Raw genomic sequence first — 23044 nt, 5'->3', positions numbered from 1 at the left:
CCTTCAACTTGCTGATAATGCAATTTGGACTGCAAAACCTTTAGATCCACAACAAGTGCGAGAATGGATTCAGAGATCTATCTGCCTATTGGGTAATACTAATTGTCTGTGGAACGCCACAGGGCAACCCTAGCTCGCATATATACAAAATTAGCAGAGATGACAAGGTATGAAGGGACTCAACAGCTAAGGGTCTCCTCTTTGGGGAACAATTTATTATGGAAATGCACAGATATGTGGCTACATTTACCAACCTAGACAGGGCTCAAACCAATATCTACAGGGTGCAAAATAACAATTTTTTTTGCAAGACAAAATGATCAAGGTGAGTCCAATTTCTCCCCAGTTTGTTTCCCCTCAAATTAGCGGGAAGACTTACGCTTTATTTCAATGCTTGGAGACAAATTACAACAGATTCCTGGGTCCTCCGGGCTGTCCAAGGGTTTAAATTAGACCTAGTTTATTTTCCAACTCAAGTAGTCCCTCTTTTTCCCATTCCCTTTCCACATCATATGCAGATACTCATCGGCCACCCATATGGGCTTTCTTAGCAGCATGTTTATAGTGAAGAAAAAGGAAGGTGAATTCCACCCTGTATTTAATCACAAAGCCATCAATCTATACTTAGTTTACAGACACTTCAAAATGGAAGGAATACACCTTCTCAGAGATACCTTATAAACTGAAGATTGGCTGGTCAGTCTGGACCTCAAAGATCCCTACCTGTTGGTTCCTATGCACACTGCATAACAACATTACCTCCAATTTCTGTGGGAAGGGACTCAAAGTCAGTTCACATGCTGTTTAGTTCAGCACTTTGGTGTTTCACCAAGATCATGAGACTGGTAGTAAATATTCTCAGGTCCAGGGGGATACGCCACATTATCTATCTGGATGATATTCTTCTCCTGGTGCAGGACAAACCCACTTCCTAAAACACTTGAAACTATGACTGCGCTGTAACAAAACTTAAGCTTTCTGATCAATCGGGAAAAATCACATATGGTTCCCTCCCTAGGCTTTACAATTGATCCCACCCTCCAAATTTACGAATTCTATTTCGATTACAAAATCTCAGTTGTAGTTACCAGGGCAGTCAAACATCGTAGCGGACTTGTTTTCCAGGTATTGGAGGCATTTGAGCAACTGGAAGCTTGCAAAAGAATAGAGTAACCAGGCGCCAACTAACGGAGGCTAGGTGTGTGGGTTAACAGCTGAAATTTATTATTACACAATTAATGAATTAAAAGCACAATTAATAGTTAAAACTCCTAGTTCATGGATCCATGAATCATACAATAAAATATGTGGTAATACAATGTTAATACAATGAATAATAATTGGTGGGTCTAAATAGACATATTAAATATGAAAAATGAAAATTGCTTGATTAATTGCTTGATAAAAAAGCTGATGCCGCAGAGGATAATAAACCAAAAAATAAAAATACAAAAAAATAGCCAAAAAGTGATCGAAGAAATGTCCAGGAATTAGTGTCCAAAAATTATTGGAAATGACTCGTGGTGAATTGTAACACAAATCCTCAATAATGTGTCAAAGTAATGTTAACAAAGTGTCCTAAAAATAGCAATCCAAAAAATTGAGAAATCGAGTGTGTGGTTCAAAAAGAGTCTTAAAAAATATAGTTCAAAGGTGGATCAATAAAAAATGTAGTTCAAAGGTGGAACGGTGCATAAACAAAAACAAAAGATGATGGTGGAAAAAAGAAAATTACATCCAAATAGTGTTGAAAACCTTTCCTCCTGTTTTCTTCCACTGTGGGATGGTGAATTCACAGGACAGAAGAGGTACCCATGTTAAAAATACCTAAACTGTGTGTGCAATAAACATAAAAAATACCTGTGGAAAGAAAGAAATGCAAACAATATGTAGCAGGTTTACAAATATTTGCTCCAATAAAATCAGGCCTAACAGTCTACGCGTTTCGGCCCCTCTAGGCCTTTATCAAGACTGGTTATTGTACTTACTGGTGGCCTTTTATAGCTGTCTACTTTGGTTGACCGGATGTGCGATATTTCAGTACTTCCGGTTTCGCTGCTAAATTTTGTTTAAATATATCCCTTTATTTGAGTCCCTTTTTTGATAGAACTCTCATATGGTGATGGTATATTATATAGTATTAGACCTAAGGGTTAAAAAATGATTAAACTTAAAAGTGTAATCTCCGTATATTAGTGACGTCACTTCCGGTCGGGGAAGGCTGCCATTAGTTGCAGCTAGTTTCGGAATTTCCTCTATTTTATTTGATTTTATTTTCTATAATCCATATAGTGGATTGCCGCAGTGTGCTAAATTTTCTATTATCTAATTAGTGATCTAAACTGCTCTTATTTTTGGTAATGCCGATAATCCGGCTCTCCCATTGGTTGTGATGTCACCTGTTGGCCGCGAGGTGATAGGATGTATGTAGAGGGGTGTATTATCAGTTCTGGTGTTTCATTGGTAGTAGTTTTCAATGAACCTTCAGCTGGGTGAATTTGTTATATGTTGTATTTCTAATATTAGTGGGAATGAATAAAACTTTAATCGAGTATGCAAAATATAAAATGTATATGTCCTAATATTTCAATGTATGTTATCAAAACTTAAAAAAAACCCTTGTATGATATCTACAGTGCCGATTAGGATATAGAGAAGTCCTATATATAAAGATACTTATTAGCGGTGTCAAACATAGTCTTCTGATCGTGTTGAAAAATAAACAGAAAATGGTTTCTCTGATTGGGTGGATGTTATAGTGAGAGATATTAAAAGAGTGAATGACATGTTATAGTCAATTCAATCTCGCTTGTATTATAGACGCACAATCTTATGCTGGAATCTGAATATTCTACATAGATGTTAAGATGTTTAGTTCAAAGTTACTTAAAACGTTAGTAACATGTAGGATCAAAGGCAATTCGATCTGACTTATGTTATAAAACCACAGTCTTTTAGTGAGATCTAAATATTCTACATAGATACTGATGTGTTGTATGTTAGTGTAGAGCCAATCTGCTGAATGATTTGTTTCTTAACAAGTAGAAGTTATTTCTTACGGGATGATTTGTTTCTCAACAAATGTAGATAACTAACCTAAGTTGTACACTTAGGATTGATATTCTAAATTTATTCGGTGTGCAAGTGATTTGTATCTTATTTTTGAAGTTAAATTGACTTAATTTCTGAAAAATGGAGGTAGAGAAGGAGGGGAAAAGTTTGATTTTATCCTTATAGTGAAGGAAACCATATTAATTTAGAAAGTGGAAGAATTTCCCCTCTTGAGTGGGCAAACAAAAATAGTCTCATATTGAGGTGCTGGACTATGCGGAGTTATATAGAATAGTGATGATATAGAATAATGATGGAAGCTTCACAGAAGTGTCTTACCCAGTCTTCAGAACCTCAGGGGCCCCTTCTACCAAGATCTCTTTGCGTCTAGGACCAATGCCTAACTTCCAACCTACTTTAGTTGGCTCCCTGATCCAGGAACGAGCACCACAAAGGCAATCCTACAGACTTGGCCCCTTTAATTATTCTTAGAGTGATTATCTATGTCCGCAGACTTCAAGTCCAGTTGTTCTCATCACGCCCTTTTGGCCTCCCAAGCTTGAAAACAGATTCCTTAACCCCTTGTGTTTAACAACAGCCTTCAACTTCTAGCCTTGATGATTTCAGGGGTTCCTATGATTCCTCAGGCCTTTCATCAACAGCTCGTGGACTCTTACAGGACTCTTAGGCACCAAAAACTAGAGTTTACCTTACAACCTGGTCAGTCTGGCTTTGCTGGTGAGTGGATGAACATGCTGATTCTTATTCAGCCCCTTCTGAAATAGTGGCTAATTTTCTGGATTATTTATATGAACAGGGTAAGGCTTATAGGACAATCAACCTTATCAGATCTGCCTTTTCGCAGCCCACTTGCCACTCAATGGTTTTCCCTTAGGTAAAACCCATTTGATCTGTCAGCTCATGCATGGCATACGACTTAGAGTACTTCCTTCGGCTAGATATAAATATCTTTGCGACATGACTTTAAATTTTCTTTGTTCAACTTTTGGTCTGATACCATCATTTGTCCCTAAAACATTTTTTCAGAAGTCTGTTATCCTTATCTAGAAACAGAACCCCATCTATGTGTGGCAGCATGTCTTAAAGAATACTTATCACGTACTACGCCCTTTAGGGGTTCTTCAGGACCTCTTCTTATTCTTACGTTCATCCCTTCCATCCGGTTTCTTCCCCAACATTGGCTAGATGGATTAGATTGGTTATGTCACTAGCTTTAGTTCCATTATCATTTGGAGCTCACTCGGTCAGGGGGGCTTCTGCCTCTCGTGCTTACTTTCAGGAATGTTTCCTTCCGGATCTTCTTACGACTGTGGATTGGCCTTCTGATTCTATTTTTGCAAATTCTACTTTAAACCTCTCTCTAATGCTGCTATAGCTCTTCTTAATGTTTAACTTTAAAACCACAAAATAGGAGCATCCTGTCTTGCAATAAAATAAGGATTATGTTAACCTTGGTAACACTATAGTCACAATATTATTAAAAACAAGAGGCAAGTATTTTGCCTTCCCTGGTGTACTCTCCCAAAAGAAAAATAAATAAAATAAGGGGCCAATTAATATTTATGTTGGTTACATGATGGTTTGGGATTCTATTGGTTCACATGTTTTTCTTCTGTAGTATATCGCTATGATATGCACTTTTTTCTCCCCTTCCTTTTCTGTGGAATAATTCCAGAAGTTTGAAGGTCCTGTTTATTCAGTGATCTACAAGATAATTCCTGTTGTCTCGGATGGGGTGTTACACGTTGGTTCGTTACTGACAGCTGATTCACCAGTTTATTGTTCAATTTCTATCTGTTCGGTTCCAGTTTTGTTCGAGTAAAAAAAGAGAAGGAGAAAGTGGAGGATGTAGATGATATGTTATATGCTAAGCCCTGATTGGCTGAAAGTTCATAACATTGTTTTTTTTTTCTTTTATCAATCTTCTTTACTCTTGGAGAGTTTAAGTAAAGGAAGTAAAGCAAAATACTCCCCTCTTATTTAATAAAAGTGACTATAGTGTCACAAAGGTTAACATAATCCTTATTACTCTCCTCTTTCTACAACATGATTAACTTTGCAACTACATTTGTCCCGAGTGATATTTTCAGACAAGCAAGTAAGACCCATCATTACACTAAAAATATGTTCCTTCTACATAAATTATGTGCAGACAAGTTTGATTAGTTTTACTACCTTTACACCAATCTATTAGATTTGAGATAAGGGCAAGTATGTTAATTTCTGTTAATTAGAGTCTGCAGATTTAGGAGGCAGATGTTTAAAGAAGGTGTTAGAATTATACTAGACTTATTGTTTATGTTTTTCTTTGGGTAGGAAATGTGTAGGAGGGTGCTACACCTTCTTGAATATTGCTAAGCCCTTGCATGATTATAGTTAAATGATAATACCTCATGGGTGTCTTTTTTCCCTCTATCTGTGGCCAGGGTGTGAGGCAGAGATAATTTAACAATCCTTAGAGTATAGGAGTGATTGTTCTCTTCCCCCATACATATATTGCAGTTAAACCACCTTTTTGTCTATTAAGGTCAAATGTTTTAGTAGGAATTTCTCCCTTGTGATGGATTGTAATTCTAAATAAGGAAGATCCACATGTAAATTGTCCAATTTATTTTTATTCCTTGATAAGGAGGGGACTGCATATAAGAAAAAAAGTGCTGTAATTGCAAACCAATCACCCAATTTGGCTGTAATTACCCTCAAATTAAATCAGTCTTTATTTTAACACCAAGTACATTATATAACTTCAAATCCAATCTTTATTTTTATCAATATCCAAAGACTTATGGACACAACTGTAATAGCAAAATTACTTTTCATAAGATACACAAAAGGAATTATACCTCTGTATCTCAATCATGTTATTAAACTCTGGCAGCTGCTATCCTGTTGCTTGCCCTTTTTTAGTTGTGACCTCCAAAACAAGGTACAAAAAGGATTTAGCATCACTCAATCAAGGATTAGGGTAGGTTTTTTTTTTTATATAACATTGTTTCCTTAGATTCTGAATGTTTGTTACACTTTAGCCTTTGCCAGTTCTTGGAAGGTTTGCATGTGTGTATATTCCCAACATTTTCTGAATCCAATACATGACTGGGAGGCTTAGGCCTAGTCAGGAAGACACATGGGTGGAGTCATAATGGTTTGGGAAGAGCATAGGTGTGCTCTGTGTATGATTGGGCTTGCCATGGGCATTGTCAAATTAGTCCAATCAAATGAAACAAAATAGATGCAAACACACCATAGTGTTGTAAGGCAAGAATATTTCCAACTACACACATATTACAGAGCCTATATATCTCTCTGTGTAAAGCACATTAGATTTAAACTACCAATTGGATAGCTTAAATTTTTCATTCAGGACAGCCACAAGAGATTTACAATCACTCAGGGTCAGACCACTAATGTAAACAATATAACAAATATTTGTTTTGGAAACTAACAGTTCTATATACTGTACAAGTGCTGTTGCAATCACTTGTTCTTTGTGTCTATAGTACAGCACTGAAAACGTAATTGGGACATCCCCCTAATGATGTATCTGCGCATATCTAACATTTCACCAAAAATCGCAACTTGTAATACAGGTGAAACTCAAAAAATTAGAATATCATGCAAAAGTTCATTTATTTCACTAATGCAACTTAAAAGGTGAAACTAATATATGAGCTAGACTCATTACATGCAAAGCAAGATAGTTCAAGCTGTGATTTGTCATAATTGTGATGATTATGGCTTACAGCTCATGAAAAACCCAAATCCACAATCTCAAAAAATTAGAATATTGTGAAAAGGTGCAATATTCTATGCTCAAAGTGTCCCACTCTAATCAGCTAATTATGCCATAACACCTGCAAAGGGTTCCTGAGCCTTTAAATGGTCTCTCAGTCTGGTTCATTAGGAATCGCAATCATGGGAAAGACTGCTAACCTGACAGTTGTGCAGAAAACCATCATTGACACCCTCCATAAGGAGGGAAAGCCTCAAAATGTAATTGCAAAAGAAATTGAATGTTCCCAAAGCGCTGTATCAAAGCACATTAATAGAAAGTTATGTGGAAGGGAAAAGTGTGGAAGAAAAAGGTGCACAAGCAGCAGGGATGACCACAGCCTGGAGAGGATTGTCAGGAAAAGGCCATTCAAAAGTGTTGGGGACTTTCACAAGAGCCACCACACACAGACGGCTTACCTGGGCTAAAGAAAAACAGACCTGGTCTGTTGCTCAGTGGTCCAAAGTACTCTTTTCTGATGAGAGCAAATCTTGCATCTCATTTGGAAACCAAGGACCCAGAGTATGGAGGAAGAATGGAAAGGCACACTGCAAGATGCTTGAAGTCCAGTGTGAAGTTTCCACAGTCTGTGTTGATTTGGGGAGCCATGTCATCTGCTGGTTTTGGTCCACTGTGCATCATTAAGTCCAGGGTCAACGCAGCCGTCTACCAGGAGCACCTCATGCTTCCTTCCGCAGACGAGCTCTATGGGGATGCTGACTTCATTCTCCAGCAGGAGTTGGCACTTCCCCACACTGCCGAAAGCACCAAAACCTGGTTCATTGACCGTGGGATTACTGTTATTGATTGGCCAGCAAACTCGCCTGACCTGAACCCCATAGAGAATCTATGGGGCATTGCCAAGAGAAAGATGAGACATGAGACCGAACAATGCAGAAGAGCTGAAGGCCACTATTGAAGCATCCTGGTCTTCCATAACACCTCAGCAGTGCCACAGGCTGATAGCTTCCATGCCACGCCACATTGAGGCAGTAATTGCTGAAAAAGGGGCCCAAAACAAGTACTTAGTACATACAGTATGCATGCTAATACTTTTCAGAGGTCCGATATTTTTCTACAGGTATGTACAATCCTTGTTTTATTGATTGCATGTAATATTCTAATTTTCTGAGATTGAGGATTTGGGGTTTTCATGAGCTGTACGCAATAATCATCACAATTATGACAAATCACGGCTTGAACTATCTTGCTTTGCATGTAATGAGTCTATCTCATATATTAGTTTCACCTTTTAAGTTGCATTAGTGAAATAAATGAACTTTTGCACAATATTCAAATTTTTCGAGTTTCACCTGTACTCCTTATAAATGGACACTGAAGTCAAATAAATTAACTTTTCATGATTTTGAAAGAGCACACAATTTTAAGAATGTTTCTAATTTACTTCTATTGTAAAATTTTGCACAATCTGTTTATATTCACACTTTTTGAGGCACCTGCTCCTACTGATTATGTACACAAGTTCACAGGGTATAGGTATACTAGTCTGTGATTGGCTGATGTCTGTCACATGATACAGGGGACTGGAAAATGGGAGAAAAAATAAATTTGGCAAAATAAAAATCTACTGCTTTTGTGAAATTGCACTACCTTTTATTATGCACTTGTTAATTATTCAATTCTACTCTATTTAGTGTAGACTTGTGCATGGCCAAAAAATTAGTTTCGGTTCAGATCGATTCGGATGTTTTCGAATTTCGGTTCAGATCGATTCGAATTCGGAAAAATTAGAATGATTTTGTTTCGGATTCGTTTCGGATTCATTCGGATTCAAATAAATTCGACTGGATTCGGTTCGATTCGGAAATTCGGTATGTGTTAGGTGGGATGTGCTGTATATTAGGTGTAACCCATAGCAGAGTGATAAAACCTAATATACTGTACAATACTAGTGTAATCCATGGCTATCCAAATGTAACGAATAAATCCGAACTAATTCGGATTTATTCAGTAAATTCGGGACTACCGTAATTTGGAAATTCTAATCGATCCGAATCTCCGAATTTAACAAATTCGTCCGAATTTCGATTCGTTCCAAATCGAAACGTACATGTCTAATTTAGTGGTCCTTTCTAAATGTCCTCCCGCTTCTCCAACTGGATAGTTGGTATTAACACTCTGTTAACTTATCATCAACTAAACTTTATTAGAATATATACTGTAGATATAAGACTACTATTAATATTATTCTTACTATTACTGACATTAAGAGAATTATCATATTGAATGAACTTACCATACAACTCTTCTGTGTCCAGATTGCTGAAAAAAGGGGAAATTTTTTTTAAAAAAATTCATAAAAAATACAAAACCATACACATAGGAAAATAATGAATTAACTGCAACAAATAAAACAATTATATTTGACAGATACTGTCTTCTCATTGGTAGTGAGGAAACGCTGTTTGTTTAAAAAAAAAAAAAAGACTTCAGGGTCAAAACATTTTAGTTAAAATCGACATTTATGTTTACACTCACATACAAAAAGAGTAAACAAGATTATAAACTTGTTAAAACATAAAAAAACTATGACATGTTGTATTAGGGCATAAAAAATAGTCTTTAAACATACAATAATGCATAATAAATATAAAACAATTTTTGCAGGATACAATGATTATAAAACAGATTTAAGTTTTTGTGATAACTTTAACAGTGTAAGAAAACAGCTAAAAAACACAATAATAGTCTCAATACATGATCACAGATTCTCTTATCTTGCTCATATAATATAAATGCTAGCGGTGACATAGGGCAATCTCAAGTCTGGACAAGATAGGAATCTCAATACTTGTGATCTACAACATGCTTGGGGGATGCAATGCACAACATCTGCTTTTACTAAGATTAATACATTATTAATGCTTTGTTTAGTTTCCATTTAAAACTTCCATTTTATAAACATAAACATGGTCATAAGCTTATTTGATGTTTTTTGTGTGTTGAATTATAAAAAAAAGATGGCTATTGGTGACATAAATCAGTATTGATGAAGTCATAAATGGCATCAACAATGTCCTCACACATCACATGATATAATTACTAATAACATCAAAATTTTAATTAAATATCAGTTCAAATGTCAAGACTAAGCTAAACAAAGTAAAGCTTTAGAAAAAGGACCCAATGTAATAGTACACTAGTAGGCTTACCAGGCCCATCAGCATATGAAGTGAAGTCTCCAGCTGATTTTAAAATTTAAAAAGTCCTTTATTTTACCTCAGAGCAGGGTCCAACAGATTGAAGCTTTAGACCCGGCGCTGATGTAAAATAAAGGTCTTTTTAAAATTTAAAAGCAGCTGGAGACTTCACTTACTTCAAACACTAAGCTAAAATCAGTGTCCTATTGGCAATTTCCTACCATTGGATGCTGAAAATGTACTGCATATTAAATTTAAACATCGTCAACGTAACTAAACAATCCTTTTACATGCTACCACATCATTATCATATGCCAACGCTGAAATAAAGCATACTTTCATAGCGCTTGTTACTTGATAGTAACAAAACACCAACAGAAACTGTGTTCTTGAGAACATACCAGCAAAGTGTTCTGCAAATAGTGACCTGAAACCACCCCCCTAACAATGTACCCGAACCTTACTGAATACAATCTGACTTTAAGGTGCAATATTGTTATGCTAACGCTGTACCCCCTATTATAATGCTAAAATTACAATCAACCTCTGCTGATTATGTATTGTATTATATCTTCAACAAAATTGAAAATTGTAAATATAGAATGTACATTTTGATGTTTTGCACATCTTTCATGCAATCCCAATTAATGTAAATGAAGAAATAATGCATTTGATCAAAAGCTGATAAAGACAATATCTGCACAGGAAAAGCATGGGACTATCTATAAAATACACAAAAATATAAAAAAGAAATATATACACTGGTGTCCTTATAAAAGGTTTATTTGGAGCTTATTTATTCCACCACGAGGGGACAAACAGCACCCTGTTTCAACCACTCTGTTGCACATCCCTTAAAACAACCATTGCCAATCCCCATGGTACCTATAGGCCTTTCCTCACATTGTGGTACACAAAACCTCCCAAATCCTTTGCTGCACATTACACAAACACATCCCATCACCTGTTATAACCCATGATTGAATCCACTTGAACATTCACATCCCTGAACCCTCACCACTGAATGTGTTAAAGTCAAGGTCACAGGTTATCAACAACAAAAGACCCATCCCCCACAATTCTTAACTCACAAAGGTCCCCTCTCTCAAACTCATATGAACTGCTTTTGTCCTACTAAAAGTAACATGATGCCTAAAAGTGGTTACAACCCTCTTCTGTTTTTAATACGTGGGCATACAGTTTTTGCTTCCCACTCACCATGAGGACAGGCAGACATGTTCCCAAGTTGGGAACCTTGTCCCTTCGTCTCTTTGTACATTGACCCATTGTCATTATTCTTCATTTGACAAAAGGATAACACAACAGTCTCAGGGCATCTCATTGGTTGTTAATGTTTATGTGATTTTCTGTCACACAATGGAAATATTCTAGTAACATTAAGCCACTGAGTTTAGCCCTGGGATTAATGTTAAAGGAACATAAAGCTCAAAACTGAAATGTGCATTGATGTATGTTTTGATCTGTAGAAAATATTTTTAATACACATGTATTAGTTAAAATACTTCTAGCAAAAGTCATGACTGTTTCAGTGGATTGGGCATATTTACAGGAGTTTCTATATATGCCTGAGGCTGTTACTCCCTTTGTTTTGCACATATATTTGCAGTATTTTAAGAAAAGTAGAAAAAAAGAATTTACTTTAATAAGTAACATTTTAGCAAAATATATGGGAAGTTTATTTTTTGAGTGATTACAATCCAAAATAGATTCAGGGCACTAAAACCCCAGGGCTGAGAACCCTTTTTTAATTGAAAAGCTCCCTAAAATGCATTTTCTAATCAAAATTGACATATACAATGGCCCTTTCACATCACTTAAGGTTACATTACAGTTCTTTTGTATTAGCCCATTTGTACAGTGTGAAAGGGAAATACTAATTTACATTTGTGAGAATAACCGATTGATTATAATATGAATCTATCCTGATAACTGGTAAACAATATGAAAAACATTTGTATATAGGCATGATGGATATACTGGACATGTTTGCTAAATGATTATATTGATACTTTTCATATTTTAAAAACATAATTTATGCTTACCTGAAAAAATGAATTTCTTACATGATGGTGAGAGTCCACGATCCATTACTCCTGGCAATGGCAATTTAGTCTGGCTTATAGCCAAGCCAAAGAAGTAGTAAAACAATCAAGAACAAAAAAAAGGAGCAGGGTAAAAAGAAAACACCACCAAAAAAACACAGGGTGGGGTCACATGGACTCTAGCCACCATGAAAGAAATTAATTTATCAGGTAAACATAAAAGAAACAATTTATGCTTACCTGATAAATTCATTTCTTTCATGGTGGTAAGAGTCCATGATCCATTACTCTTGGGAATATGTTATCCCTGCCACTAGGAAAAGGAAATATTTCCAAACTCCAAAAGCTCTATATGACCCCTCCCACCTCTATGATAGTTAGTCTGACATTTAGCCAAGCAAAGAGGTAGGAAAAGAAACAAGAGCAAAAATAAATTTAGGAGCTGGGAAGAAAATATGTGCCATAAAAGAGAAACCATAACTAAAAAAATAACAGGGTGGGGAGTCTTGTGGACCACCATGAAAGAAATTAATTTATCAGGTAAGCATAAATTGTGTTTTTTAATAGTGGTAAGAGTCCACAATCATTTACCCCTGGGAACCAATATCAAAGCTGTGGAGAGTCCACGAGTAATGAATAAAGTAGGGCGGGATAAAAAAACATTTTTTTCCCATAAGGAAACTAAATCCACAACCCTCAAAATAAAGAAGAGATTATTTAATCAAATGAACACATAAAATAACCAACAGGCAAAATAATGTTTAGGCCATTGGCTGAAGAACTTTCTGCCAAAGGCTGCCATTGAAAAAGCAAAAATAGAATTAAATAAAGAAAAAGAAACAAGAAAGACCAAGAGACTCCCTAGCCAAAATAGGTCAACAGAAGTCTCATTCCAGAAAGCCCCAAAAAAAAGCCCAAAAAAGGGAACTGAACTAGAAGAATGAGCAGTATAAAAACCCATTAAGGTGGAGGCTGTCCCACCTCCAAGTATGGCAATAAAAACCATAAGCTCCTAGCAAACAACTAGAGAAAGTAATCTCCAACCCTGAAAAAAAATCAGCAAAGTGAGTAAACTAAAGTTTGTCTGAAAACATAGAACATGGAACTACAAGGTTCTGACAACAACCAAAACAAGATGAAAACTCTCTCAAGTATTATAAAAATAGAACATAAAGAAGTAACAACAAATTCCCCAAAAACACCTTATTCTAAAGAAGAGAAAATATATAGAGAGAGCAGATAGCTCAAAAACTCTTTTAACAGAAGGAAAATAACTACCGTATGCATGGACTAAAATGGAGAAGACTGCAAAACATCATTACCAATCTCAGACCTCAAGGTGGAGAAATTGGCATAACAAGCAGACCAAAAACCTGAATCTATACATTAATATCAGAAAAATAAGCAATCTTCCTAAAGAAAAAACTGAAAGAGCAGGAAAGTATCCTTTCAAAAAACTAGATAAGCCCTTATCCAATCCAACATGCACAAAAGGAGAAGCCATATTCCAAAACATCAAAGAATAAAAGGGCCTAACAGACCCTATGAAGAAAGCATCCTGGAAACAAGTTTCCGAGCCTGAATCAGAATCTCCTCCATAGGCTCTGGAAAACCCTTATGCTTAAAAAAAATCACTCAAACCCCATGCCATCAGGCTTAGAGATTTGAGATCCAGAAGGAAAAATAGACCTTAAAGAACGAAGCCCAGGCTGCTGATCATATGAACCAGATCTACACAAAAAAAACTCTCAGGGACCAGACAGGAGCAATGTGACTAATAATTCCTCTTGCCTGAACCTGTAAAGAAATATATAAATATCAAAAAGCTACTAAAGCCTGAGGATCCCAAGGCTTTGCAAGGTACCTTGGTAATTTAGCTGTGGGACTATCAGCTGTATCTCTGGGAGACCCAAAAGATCCATAATCTGATTGAAAATAACATTCTGGTGGACAGACCAATCACCTGAATGCAGAAACTGACAACTAAGAAAAACAGACAACTGTCTTCTGCCTATAAGAGAATGCCAAACATTTCTCCATGGGTAGGGAACAGCAAGTTCCCCCCTGATGATTGATATAAGCCACTACAAAAAATAATGTCAGATAGAAAAGGGAAATAGAGGCCAACTCTGAAGAGCCATGAAAATAGTACAAAATTTAATAATATTTACTGGTGACCGTGCCTCCCAAGGAGCCTAAACACCTTGCACTCTCAGAGAACCCCAGACGGCCCCCTATCTAAAGAAAACATAGTCCAGAAAGGACAAAGAAACCCTCTACATAATGAGCCTATGATTTAGCCACCAAGACAAGTACAAAACTGATACAAAAACCAGACCAAAATTCCTGAGATAGATGAGAAGAATCCGTATAACATACAAAGCTGAAAAAGATCTTAAAGAAAGAGGCTACAATCAAAAATCCAAATACCCCAATACAAAAAACAGCTGATGGAAAATAATGAGACTGAAGAATTAAGCAAGCAAAAACCAGCTTCAGCCTTCCTCTGATCAGATAGAGTATCTCATGGATACTGCTTTCAAATGGTACCCCAGAAAATAACCTTTGTCTGAAGAATCAAGGAACACCTTGGAAATATGATCTAACCATGCTGCTAAAGAAACAACAACAGACTGCTGGAGAAAGAATATGTTAAATAAGAAGCTATCAACCAGATAAAAGAAACACTGTCTGCAACACCCAGAGTTCTGTTATGCACAAAAGACATCTAGAATCTAGAAAAAATTCTAGGAACTGTAGCAAGACCAAATGATAAAGCAGTAAAATGCAAATGTTGATACAAAAAACCCCCAAATCTCATAAACTGATAATGTTCCCAGTGAAAAGGAACATACAAATATGTATCCCTTAATCCTACAATTGAACTCGAATAAACCACAAGCAAAATTAGAAATAGGGTAGCATCTCCTGGCCTTTAAGGCCTAATCCAAAATGAACTTGGCTTCTAGATAGAGCCAGATAAAACTAGTTTCTAAGAGGAAAAAACAGCTTATAGGTCCTAAAGGAACTAAAATTAATAGAAGCTTATATATACCCCTGGACTCATGTCCTGAGACCTCCAGAAACAAAAATAGAATCCAAATAGAGGATACAAGCACCATGGTCTTAGAAATCTAAACTCCTAAAGTTAAAAAAAAAAGATAATTATAGAGAATTTCAGAAAAAAAACATTGAACCTCAGAGGAAACTTCAGCTTCTAAAGAAACATCAGAAATAACTCAACTGACCTTTATGTCCACATGAAGGCTGCAGAGCTGCCAGCATTTAAAAAAAAAATAATCTGAAGATTTCTTTTATTCCAGGAGTAAAACCTTGTTGTACTCCCTGTAAAGAACAAACAAAAGAAACAAATACCCAAAGAAGCAACATTAGGTATAAATGTATAAACATAATTAAACATAGATCAGACACATATGCTGGATACCTCAATTTAGCAACAAACACAGTTAACATTTGAAGGAAAGTGTTTAGAAGACCCAGCTTCTAAGGTAGAATAAAAAATCCATCATAGAATATAAAGTCTTTATGCAAAAACTGCAAATGAGCTTCAAATAAATAAGGGGTAATAAATTAATGATCTGACCCAATGCCATATTTAATCTTATATAATCTTGCCCAAATTTAAGGTAAATAGAGTGTTTGAAAAGATAATACACAGTACTTACCAATAACACTCTCCTGATAGCAACACTAATGGAAAACCAGCCCAGTAATATAAACACATCAGCAGAGGACATAATATGGGAGTAATCTGTAGACCCAGCAGAAAGAGGCAAAAGACAATTTCCTGCGACATCTGTGGGAGGTCAGTGACTAAAATTCCCATGGGAAAAAAATGAGCCACAACCTGTACTCCTTAACATCCCCCTAAAAAAACACTACACTCTGAGGGGAAATGGGCATCAAATCAATCTGAGAACCCCTCTCAACAAATAATTCATCTGCACATCTTCACTCCTCACCTTCCTCCAGCAGAGGCAAAGATAAGACTACCATAGAGGTGGGAGAGTATATTCCCAGGAGTAATGGATTGTCAACACTTACCACCTTTATGAAATATATTATGTTTCTTTCATACAGGTGGTGAGAGTCCACGATCCATTACTCCTGGGAGCTAATACCCAAGCAGTGGAGAAACGAGTAATGAAACATAAAGGATGGGATTTAAGAAACATCTTTTTTCACTGAAAAACTAAATCTCAATAAAACCCAAAAAAGGGCAAAAATCATGCAATAAAAAAATAACTATCAGGCAAATAATTAACAACCACCTGAAGGACTTTCCTACCAAAAGCTGCTTCAGAAAAAAAGCAAAAACACCAAAATGGTAGAAATTAAGAAAAAATCGCTGAATTGCAAAGTTGGACAACTGATGCATCTTTCCAAGAGGCTGACAGAGATTGCGTGAAATCAACCCGATCGAATACGATCGGGTTCATTGATACCCCCTGCTAGCGGCTAATTGGCTGCAAATCTGCAGGGGGGCGGCGTTGCACCAGCAGTTAAAAAGAGCTGCTGGGGCAATGCTGAATGCGGAGAGCATATTGCTCTCCTCATTCAGCGATGTCTGTCGGTCATGATCCGCTGATCAGATCATGTCGGACATACATTTCATAAATAGGCCCCATAAAGTAAAAAAGTGTGCCAAAACTTATTCCATTACGTCAAAAAAAAGAACATGCGCAAAAAAACAGCGTGCATTTAAAAATATATGCTTGCGAAAAGCCGTTAAGTGTAAAAAAATGTATGCTGCTAAAAACATAACACAAAATTATAAGTATTTATTAATAAAGGGAAATTATCTAATTATTATTCTAAGGTCATATACATATAAAAAAACACACATAGAGTGCCAAATAGAGAATTAAAAAGTTGTAAAATATGCACTCTGCTACTGGAGGGAACCAGAAGGAAGCTAAAACCAGTGTTGAAACATAATAACAGAGGATCTGGAATATGAATATATTGACGAACCAACAGAAGGAGACAAAGGACAAGTGCTTGTGACATCCTTGGAAAGGCTTGTGACTAAATCCCAATAGGTCAAATATATAACTCTACCTATTCTCCAGATACATCCATACAACAATCACTGTACTTTGAGGGGAAATTGTCCTCAACTCAGTCTAAGAACCCCTCTCACTGAAGAATCAAATGCACATACCATATTTATTTATCAAGCTCCTCCAGCAGAGGCAAAGACAAGATTGGGTTGCCAGTGAGGTGGGAGGAGTTTTATAGAGTTTGTGGGGTTTGAGAATCTTTGCCTCCTCCTACTGGTAGGGAAGAGTAATTAAACTTCACTACTTGTATGAAAGAATTTTTTTTCCATTATTTCTAATTATTGATTGAGAAATTAATGTTTTCCGGTTTGAAAAGATATACATCTGACATCAAGAACACTACTATGGGTTCTATTAAAAGGAAGTGGGTGCAACTTATTTAATCTCCCCAGTCATGATGGTTCCATTGTTTTTGAAAGCCTGTTTATGAAGCTGACTGTAGAGAAACTGAAAATCACGAAAATGCAAGTGTGATTACCAAACAAACATTTGCAGAACGTGATTGCTGCATCCCATTTCTAAATGTTGCGGTATTGAGTTTTGTGTTCTCACTTATCCTGAAAATCCTGTTAACTGTACAGGATATCATTTATTGAATGCATTGAAATATGCAAACGTGGGTTCTGCCCAATGCTATACTATAACAATGAATATAATCTAGACCATACAGTGTATGGAAATATACCTCTAAATATTGATTGGCTATCTCAAAGTGTCTTGCACATGTCTAATATAATAGAATTACTGCAAATTGCCTTGAAATACTTGCAAAGATGTAAAAAAGCCAGTTTAAGACTTTATCAACAGCCTTTAGGTGTCAAATTGTAGAAGTGTAAAATGGTCCCAAAAGTCTGTTGAAAAACATTGAGAAAATGGATTGCACTCTGCTAGAACATTTCAGCTCCATGTTAAAAGTAGGGCATTCATGGCACTGAGAAACAGCTAAAAACCTGCTATTGTGATGCAATAAAAATGAAAACTGTACTTTTTCAACTGAAAACCTGACGAAAACAAATTGACAAATAGGTTGGAATATGCCTCACTGTTATATTGATTGTAATATCTCAAAAACTACTGCCCATTTTTATTAAATTCAAACATTTTTCTTTCGAAACTGTCAAATCTCAATCACACTTACCTGCTCTACTATACAACAATAATAACAGTAAAAGCACAACTCAAGGGATTTTATTCTATTTTTTTGACACTGTAGATCAGGGGTATTAAACTTATTGTATCCGGGGGCCACTGGCCAAGTTTTTTACCCCATGGGGGCCACTTGAACAAAGTGAATGCTCTAGAACTGGATATACTAGAAATTGGAAGTGACATTTACCCAAGATGGTACCATGGTTGGAGCTGTAGTCCAAAATAGATATACAGAGTGTATATTTATCTTGTGAGTGCCAAGTGAAGTGATCATTCTGGAGCTGAATAAAAAGTGACATTTATCCAAGCAGTGCATAATGAGAGTCTACACTGAACAATCCATGCTTGTCTTTATATTTATCTTGTGAGTGTCCATATAGATCAAATTGTTACATCTCTTAGAACCATAAAAAAAAGATGGGGCCACATGGGGAGCAGATGCATTTTAACAAACAATAAAAAAATATTAGAAATTATATTTATATTGTATACCTCTTAACTGTTGGCTCAGGAAGGGTAAGAACAGTGGAACAAAGGCATACTCCTAATCTTCTGCCTTTGAAAAACTCTTATACTGCTATTATTGATGGCATCTGTGAAGAGGATAGCACAACTGCTAGTATTTCTGACAGTGTAACAGGAAGGTCTGGGTTTCTGGTGTCTGAATCTGCAAACAAGAAATTCAAGGTAAGATCTGCAAATGTAAATTTCTGTAAGACCTTGTTAATAGGTGACTCCATTTTAAGAAATGTACAGTTAGATGATGATAAAGGAGACTTGAGAGAGGTTAGATGTCTTCCGGGTTCTACCACTCACAGAGATTTAAATCGTATTTCAAGAATTGTTAAGGCAGCTAGAAAAGACAGTGAGTTAGATGTTATTGTTCACCTAGGTACAAATGATCAGGCTAGCAATGATGTTGTTGCTGTGAAAAAGGAGTTTTTTAAACTAGGAAGTTGTTAGATCATGTGACTGCATCTGTGTCCTTTTCTGCTGTTTTACCTGTGTATGGACAGGAAGAAGGAAGAATGCAGCGTATTATAGAATTTAACTCTTGGTTAGAGTGGTGGTGCAGGGAGAGAAGATATGGTTTTGTTAGCCATCAAAACCCTGTTTGGCTTGATAGAAGCTTGTATAAGAAGGATGGTTTGCATCTGGATATTATAGGGACAGGAGTATTGAGTAAAGAATTTAAAGACTTACACCTAGATTACGAGTTTTGTGTTAGAGGCTGTGCGGTGCTAGCGAGCAGTTTATGCTCACCACTCACTTACAGACAGCGCTGGTATTACGGGTTTTTACAAACCAGACAAGGAGAGCGTTGAGCAAAATTTGGCTCATTACCGCACTCCAATACCAGCACTGCTTACGTTAGCGGTGAGCTGGTGTAACGTGCTGGTGCACGATTTCCCAATAGGAATCAACGAGGAGAGCCAGCTGAAAAAAAGTCTAACACCTGCAAAAAAGCAGCGTAAAACTCCTTAACGCAGCCCCATTGATTCCTATGGGGAAATACATTTTATGTCTACACCTAACACCCTAACATGAACCCCGAGTCTAAACACCCCTAATCTTACACTTATTAACCCCTAATCTGCCGCCCCCGACATCGCCACCACCTACATTATAATTATTAACCCCTAATCTGCCGCTCCGGAAACCGCCGCCACCTACATTATACTTATGAACCCCTAATCTGCTGCCCCCGACATCGCCGACACCTACATTATATTTATTAACCCCATATCTGCTGCCCTCAATGTCGCCGCAACCTACCTACACTTTTTAACTCCTAATCTGCCGCCCCCAACGTCGCCACCACTATAATAAACATATTAACCCCTAAACAGCCGCACTCCCGCCTCGCAAACATTAGTTAAATATTATTAACCCCTAATCTGCCGGCCCTAACATTGCCGACACCTACCTACATTTATTAACCCCTAATTTGCCACCCCCAACGTCGCCACCACTATATTAAAGTTATTAACCCCTAAACCTAAGTCTAACCCTAAACATAATACCCCTAACTTAAATATAATTAAAAGAAATCAAAATAAAAATTCCTATCATTAACTAAATTATTCCTATCTAAAACTAAATACTTACCTATAAAATAAACCCTAAGCTAGCTACAATATAACTAATAGTTACATTGTAGCTAGCTTAGGGTTTATTTTTATTTTACAGGCAAGTTTGTATTTATTTTAACTAGGTACAATAGTTATTAACTATTTAATAACTACCTAGATAAAATAAATACAAAAGTACCTGTAAAATAAAACCTAACCTAAGTTACAATTACACCTAACACTACACTATAATTAAATTATTTCCATAAATTAAATACAATTAAATACAATTAAATTAAAATGATCTAAAAATAATAAACAAATTACAAGATTTTTAAACTAATTACACCTAATCTAATCCCTCTAACAAAATAAAAAAGCCCCCCCCCAAAATAAAAAAGCCCTACCCTACACTAAATTACAAATAGACCTTAAAAGGCCCTTTTATGGGGCATTGCCCCAAAGTAATCAGCTCTTTTACCTGTAAAAAATTTTTTTACAAATCCCCCCAACATTAAAAACCACCACACACACAACCAACCCTACTCTAAAACCCACCCAATACCCCCTTAAAAAAACCTAACACTAACCCCTTGAAGATCACCTTACTGGGAGAAGTCTTCATCGAACCGGGCCAAAGTCCTCAACGAAGCCGGGAGAAGTCTTCATCCAAGTCGGGCAAAGTTTTCCTCCAGACGGGCAGAAGTCTTACTCCAGATGGCATCTTCTATCTTCATCCATCCAGCGCGGAGCTGGTCCATCTTCAAGACATCCAACGTGGAGCATCCTCTTCATCCGACGGCTCTTCTGGAATGAAGGTTCCTTTAAATGACATCATCCAAGATGGCGTCCCTTCAATTCCGATTGGCTGATAGAATTCTATCCGCCAATCGGAATTAAGGTAGAAAAAATCCTATTGGCTGATTCAATCAGCCAATAGGATTGAAGTTCCATCCTATTGGCTGATGCAATCAGCCAATGTGATTGAGCTGGCATTCTATTGGCTGTTCCAATCAGCCAATAGAATGCAAGCTCAATCTTATTGGCTGATTGCATCAGCCAATAGGATTTTTTCTACCTTAATTCCGATTGGCTGAGAGAATTCTATCAGCCAATCGGAATTGAAGGGACGCCATCTTGGATGATGTCATTTAAAGGAACCTTCATTCCAGAAGAGCCGTCGGATGAAGAGAATGCTCCGCGTCGGATGTCTTGAAGATGGACCCGCTCCGGATGGATGAAGACTTCTGCCAGTCTGGAGGACCACTTCGCCCGGCTTGGATGAAGACTTCTCCCGGCTTCGTTGAGGACTTCGGCCCGGCTGGATGAAGACTTCTCCCGGTAAGGTGATCTTCAAGGGGTTAGTGTTAGTTTTTTTTAAGGGGGTATTGGGTGGGTTTTAGAGTAGGGTTGGTTGTGTGGGTGGTGGGTTTTAATGTTGGGGGGGATTTGTAATTTTTTTTTACAGGTAAAAGAGCTGATTATTTTTGGGCAATGCCCCGCAAAAGGCTATTTGTAATTTAGTGTAGGGTAGGGCTTTTTTATTTTGGGGAGGCTTTTTTTATTTTGTTAGGGGGATTAGATTAGGTTTAATTAGTTTAAAAATCTTGTAATTTGTTTACTATTTTCTGTAATTTAGTGTTTTTTTGTGTACTTTAGCTAATTTTATTTAATTGTATTTTATTTAGGTCATTTAATTATTTAATTATAGTGTAGAGTTAGGTGTTATTGTAACTTAGGTTAGGTTTTATTTTACAGGTACTTTTGTATTTATTTTAGCTAGGTAGTTATTAAATAGTTAATAAATATTTAATAACTATTCTACCTAGTTAAAATAAATACAAACTTGCCTGTAAAATAAAAATAAACCCTAAACTAGCTACAATGTAACTATTAGTTATATTGTAGCTATCTTAGAGTTTATTTTATAGGTAAGTATTTAGTTTTAAATAGGAATAATTTAGTTAATTATAGTAATTTTTATTTAGATTTATTTAAATTAGATTTAAGTTAGGGGGGGTTAGGGTTAGACTTACTTTAGTATAGTGGCGGCGACATTGGGGGCGGCATATTAGGGGTTAATAAATGTAGGTAGGTGTTGGCGATGTTAGGGACAGGAGATTAGTGGTTAACAATATTTAACTGTTTGCGAGCGGGAGTGCGGCGGTTTAGCGGTTAATATATTTATTATAGTGGCGGCGATGTCCGGTTCGGCAGATTAGGGGTTAAAAAATTTTTTTTAGTGTTTGCGATGCTGATAGGCCTCGGTTTAGGGGTTAATAGGTAGTTTATGGGTGTTAGTGTACTTTTGAGTACTTAAGTTAAGAGTTTTATGCTACAGCGTTGTAGTGTAAAACTCTTAACTACTGACTTTAAAATGCGGTACCAGTCTTGACAAGAGAGGGTATACCGCTCACTTTTTGGCAGACTCTTAATAGCGCACTATGCAAGTCCCATTGAAAAAAGAGGATATGAAATTTGCGTAAGTGTATTTGCGGTATTTCCAAGTCTGGACAAAAAAGTGAGTGGTGAGCCTGTACCTTCAAGACTTGTGTTAAAAAGCAGCGTTAGGACCTCTTAACGCTGCTTTTTTAACCTAACGCACAACTTGTAATCTAGCCGTTTATCAGTAGCAATTTAAACTAAAGAAGGGGGACAGTGTTAATATACCCAT

General features: G+C 36.6%; 1 protein-coding gene across 1 annotated transcript in view; it reads right to left on the bottom strand.

Annotated features, from left to right (window-relative positions):
• NECAB1 (N-terminal EF-hand calcium binding protein 1) overlaps positions 1 to 23044 on the bottom strand; it is a 721255-nt gene that overhangs the window by 397282 nt on the left and 300929 nt on the right. The window contains exon 4 of the mRNA XM_053715189.1: positions 9099 to 9124. Within this exon, the coding sequence (XP_053571164.1) occupies positions 9099 to 9124 (26 nt within the window). The remainder of the gene's footprint in view (positions 1 to 9098; positions 9125 to 23044) is intronic.

Source organism: Bombina bombina, chromosome 5 (genome assembly GCF_027579735.1).
Source record: "Bombina bombina isolate aBomBom1 chromosome 5, aBomBom1.pri, whole genome shotgun sequence".
NCBI classification, from domain to species: Eukaryota; Metazoa; Chordata; class Amphibia; order Anura; family Bombinatoridae; genus Bombina; species Bombina bombina.
This window is presented reverse-complemented; position numbering and strand designations above follow the sequence as displayed.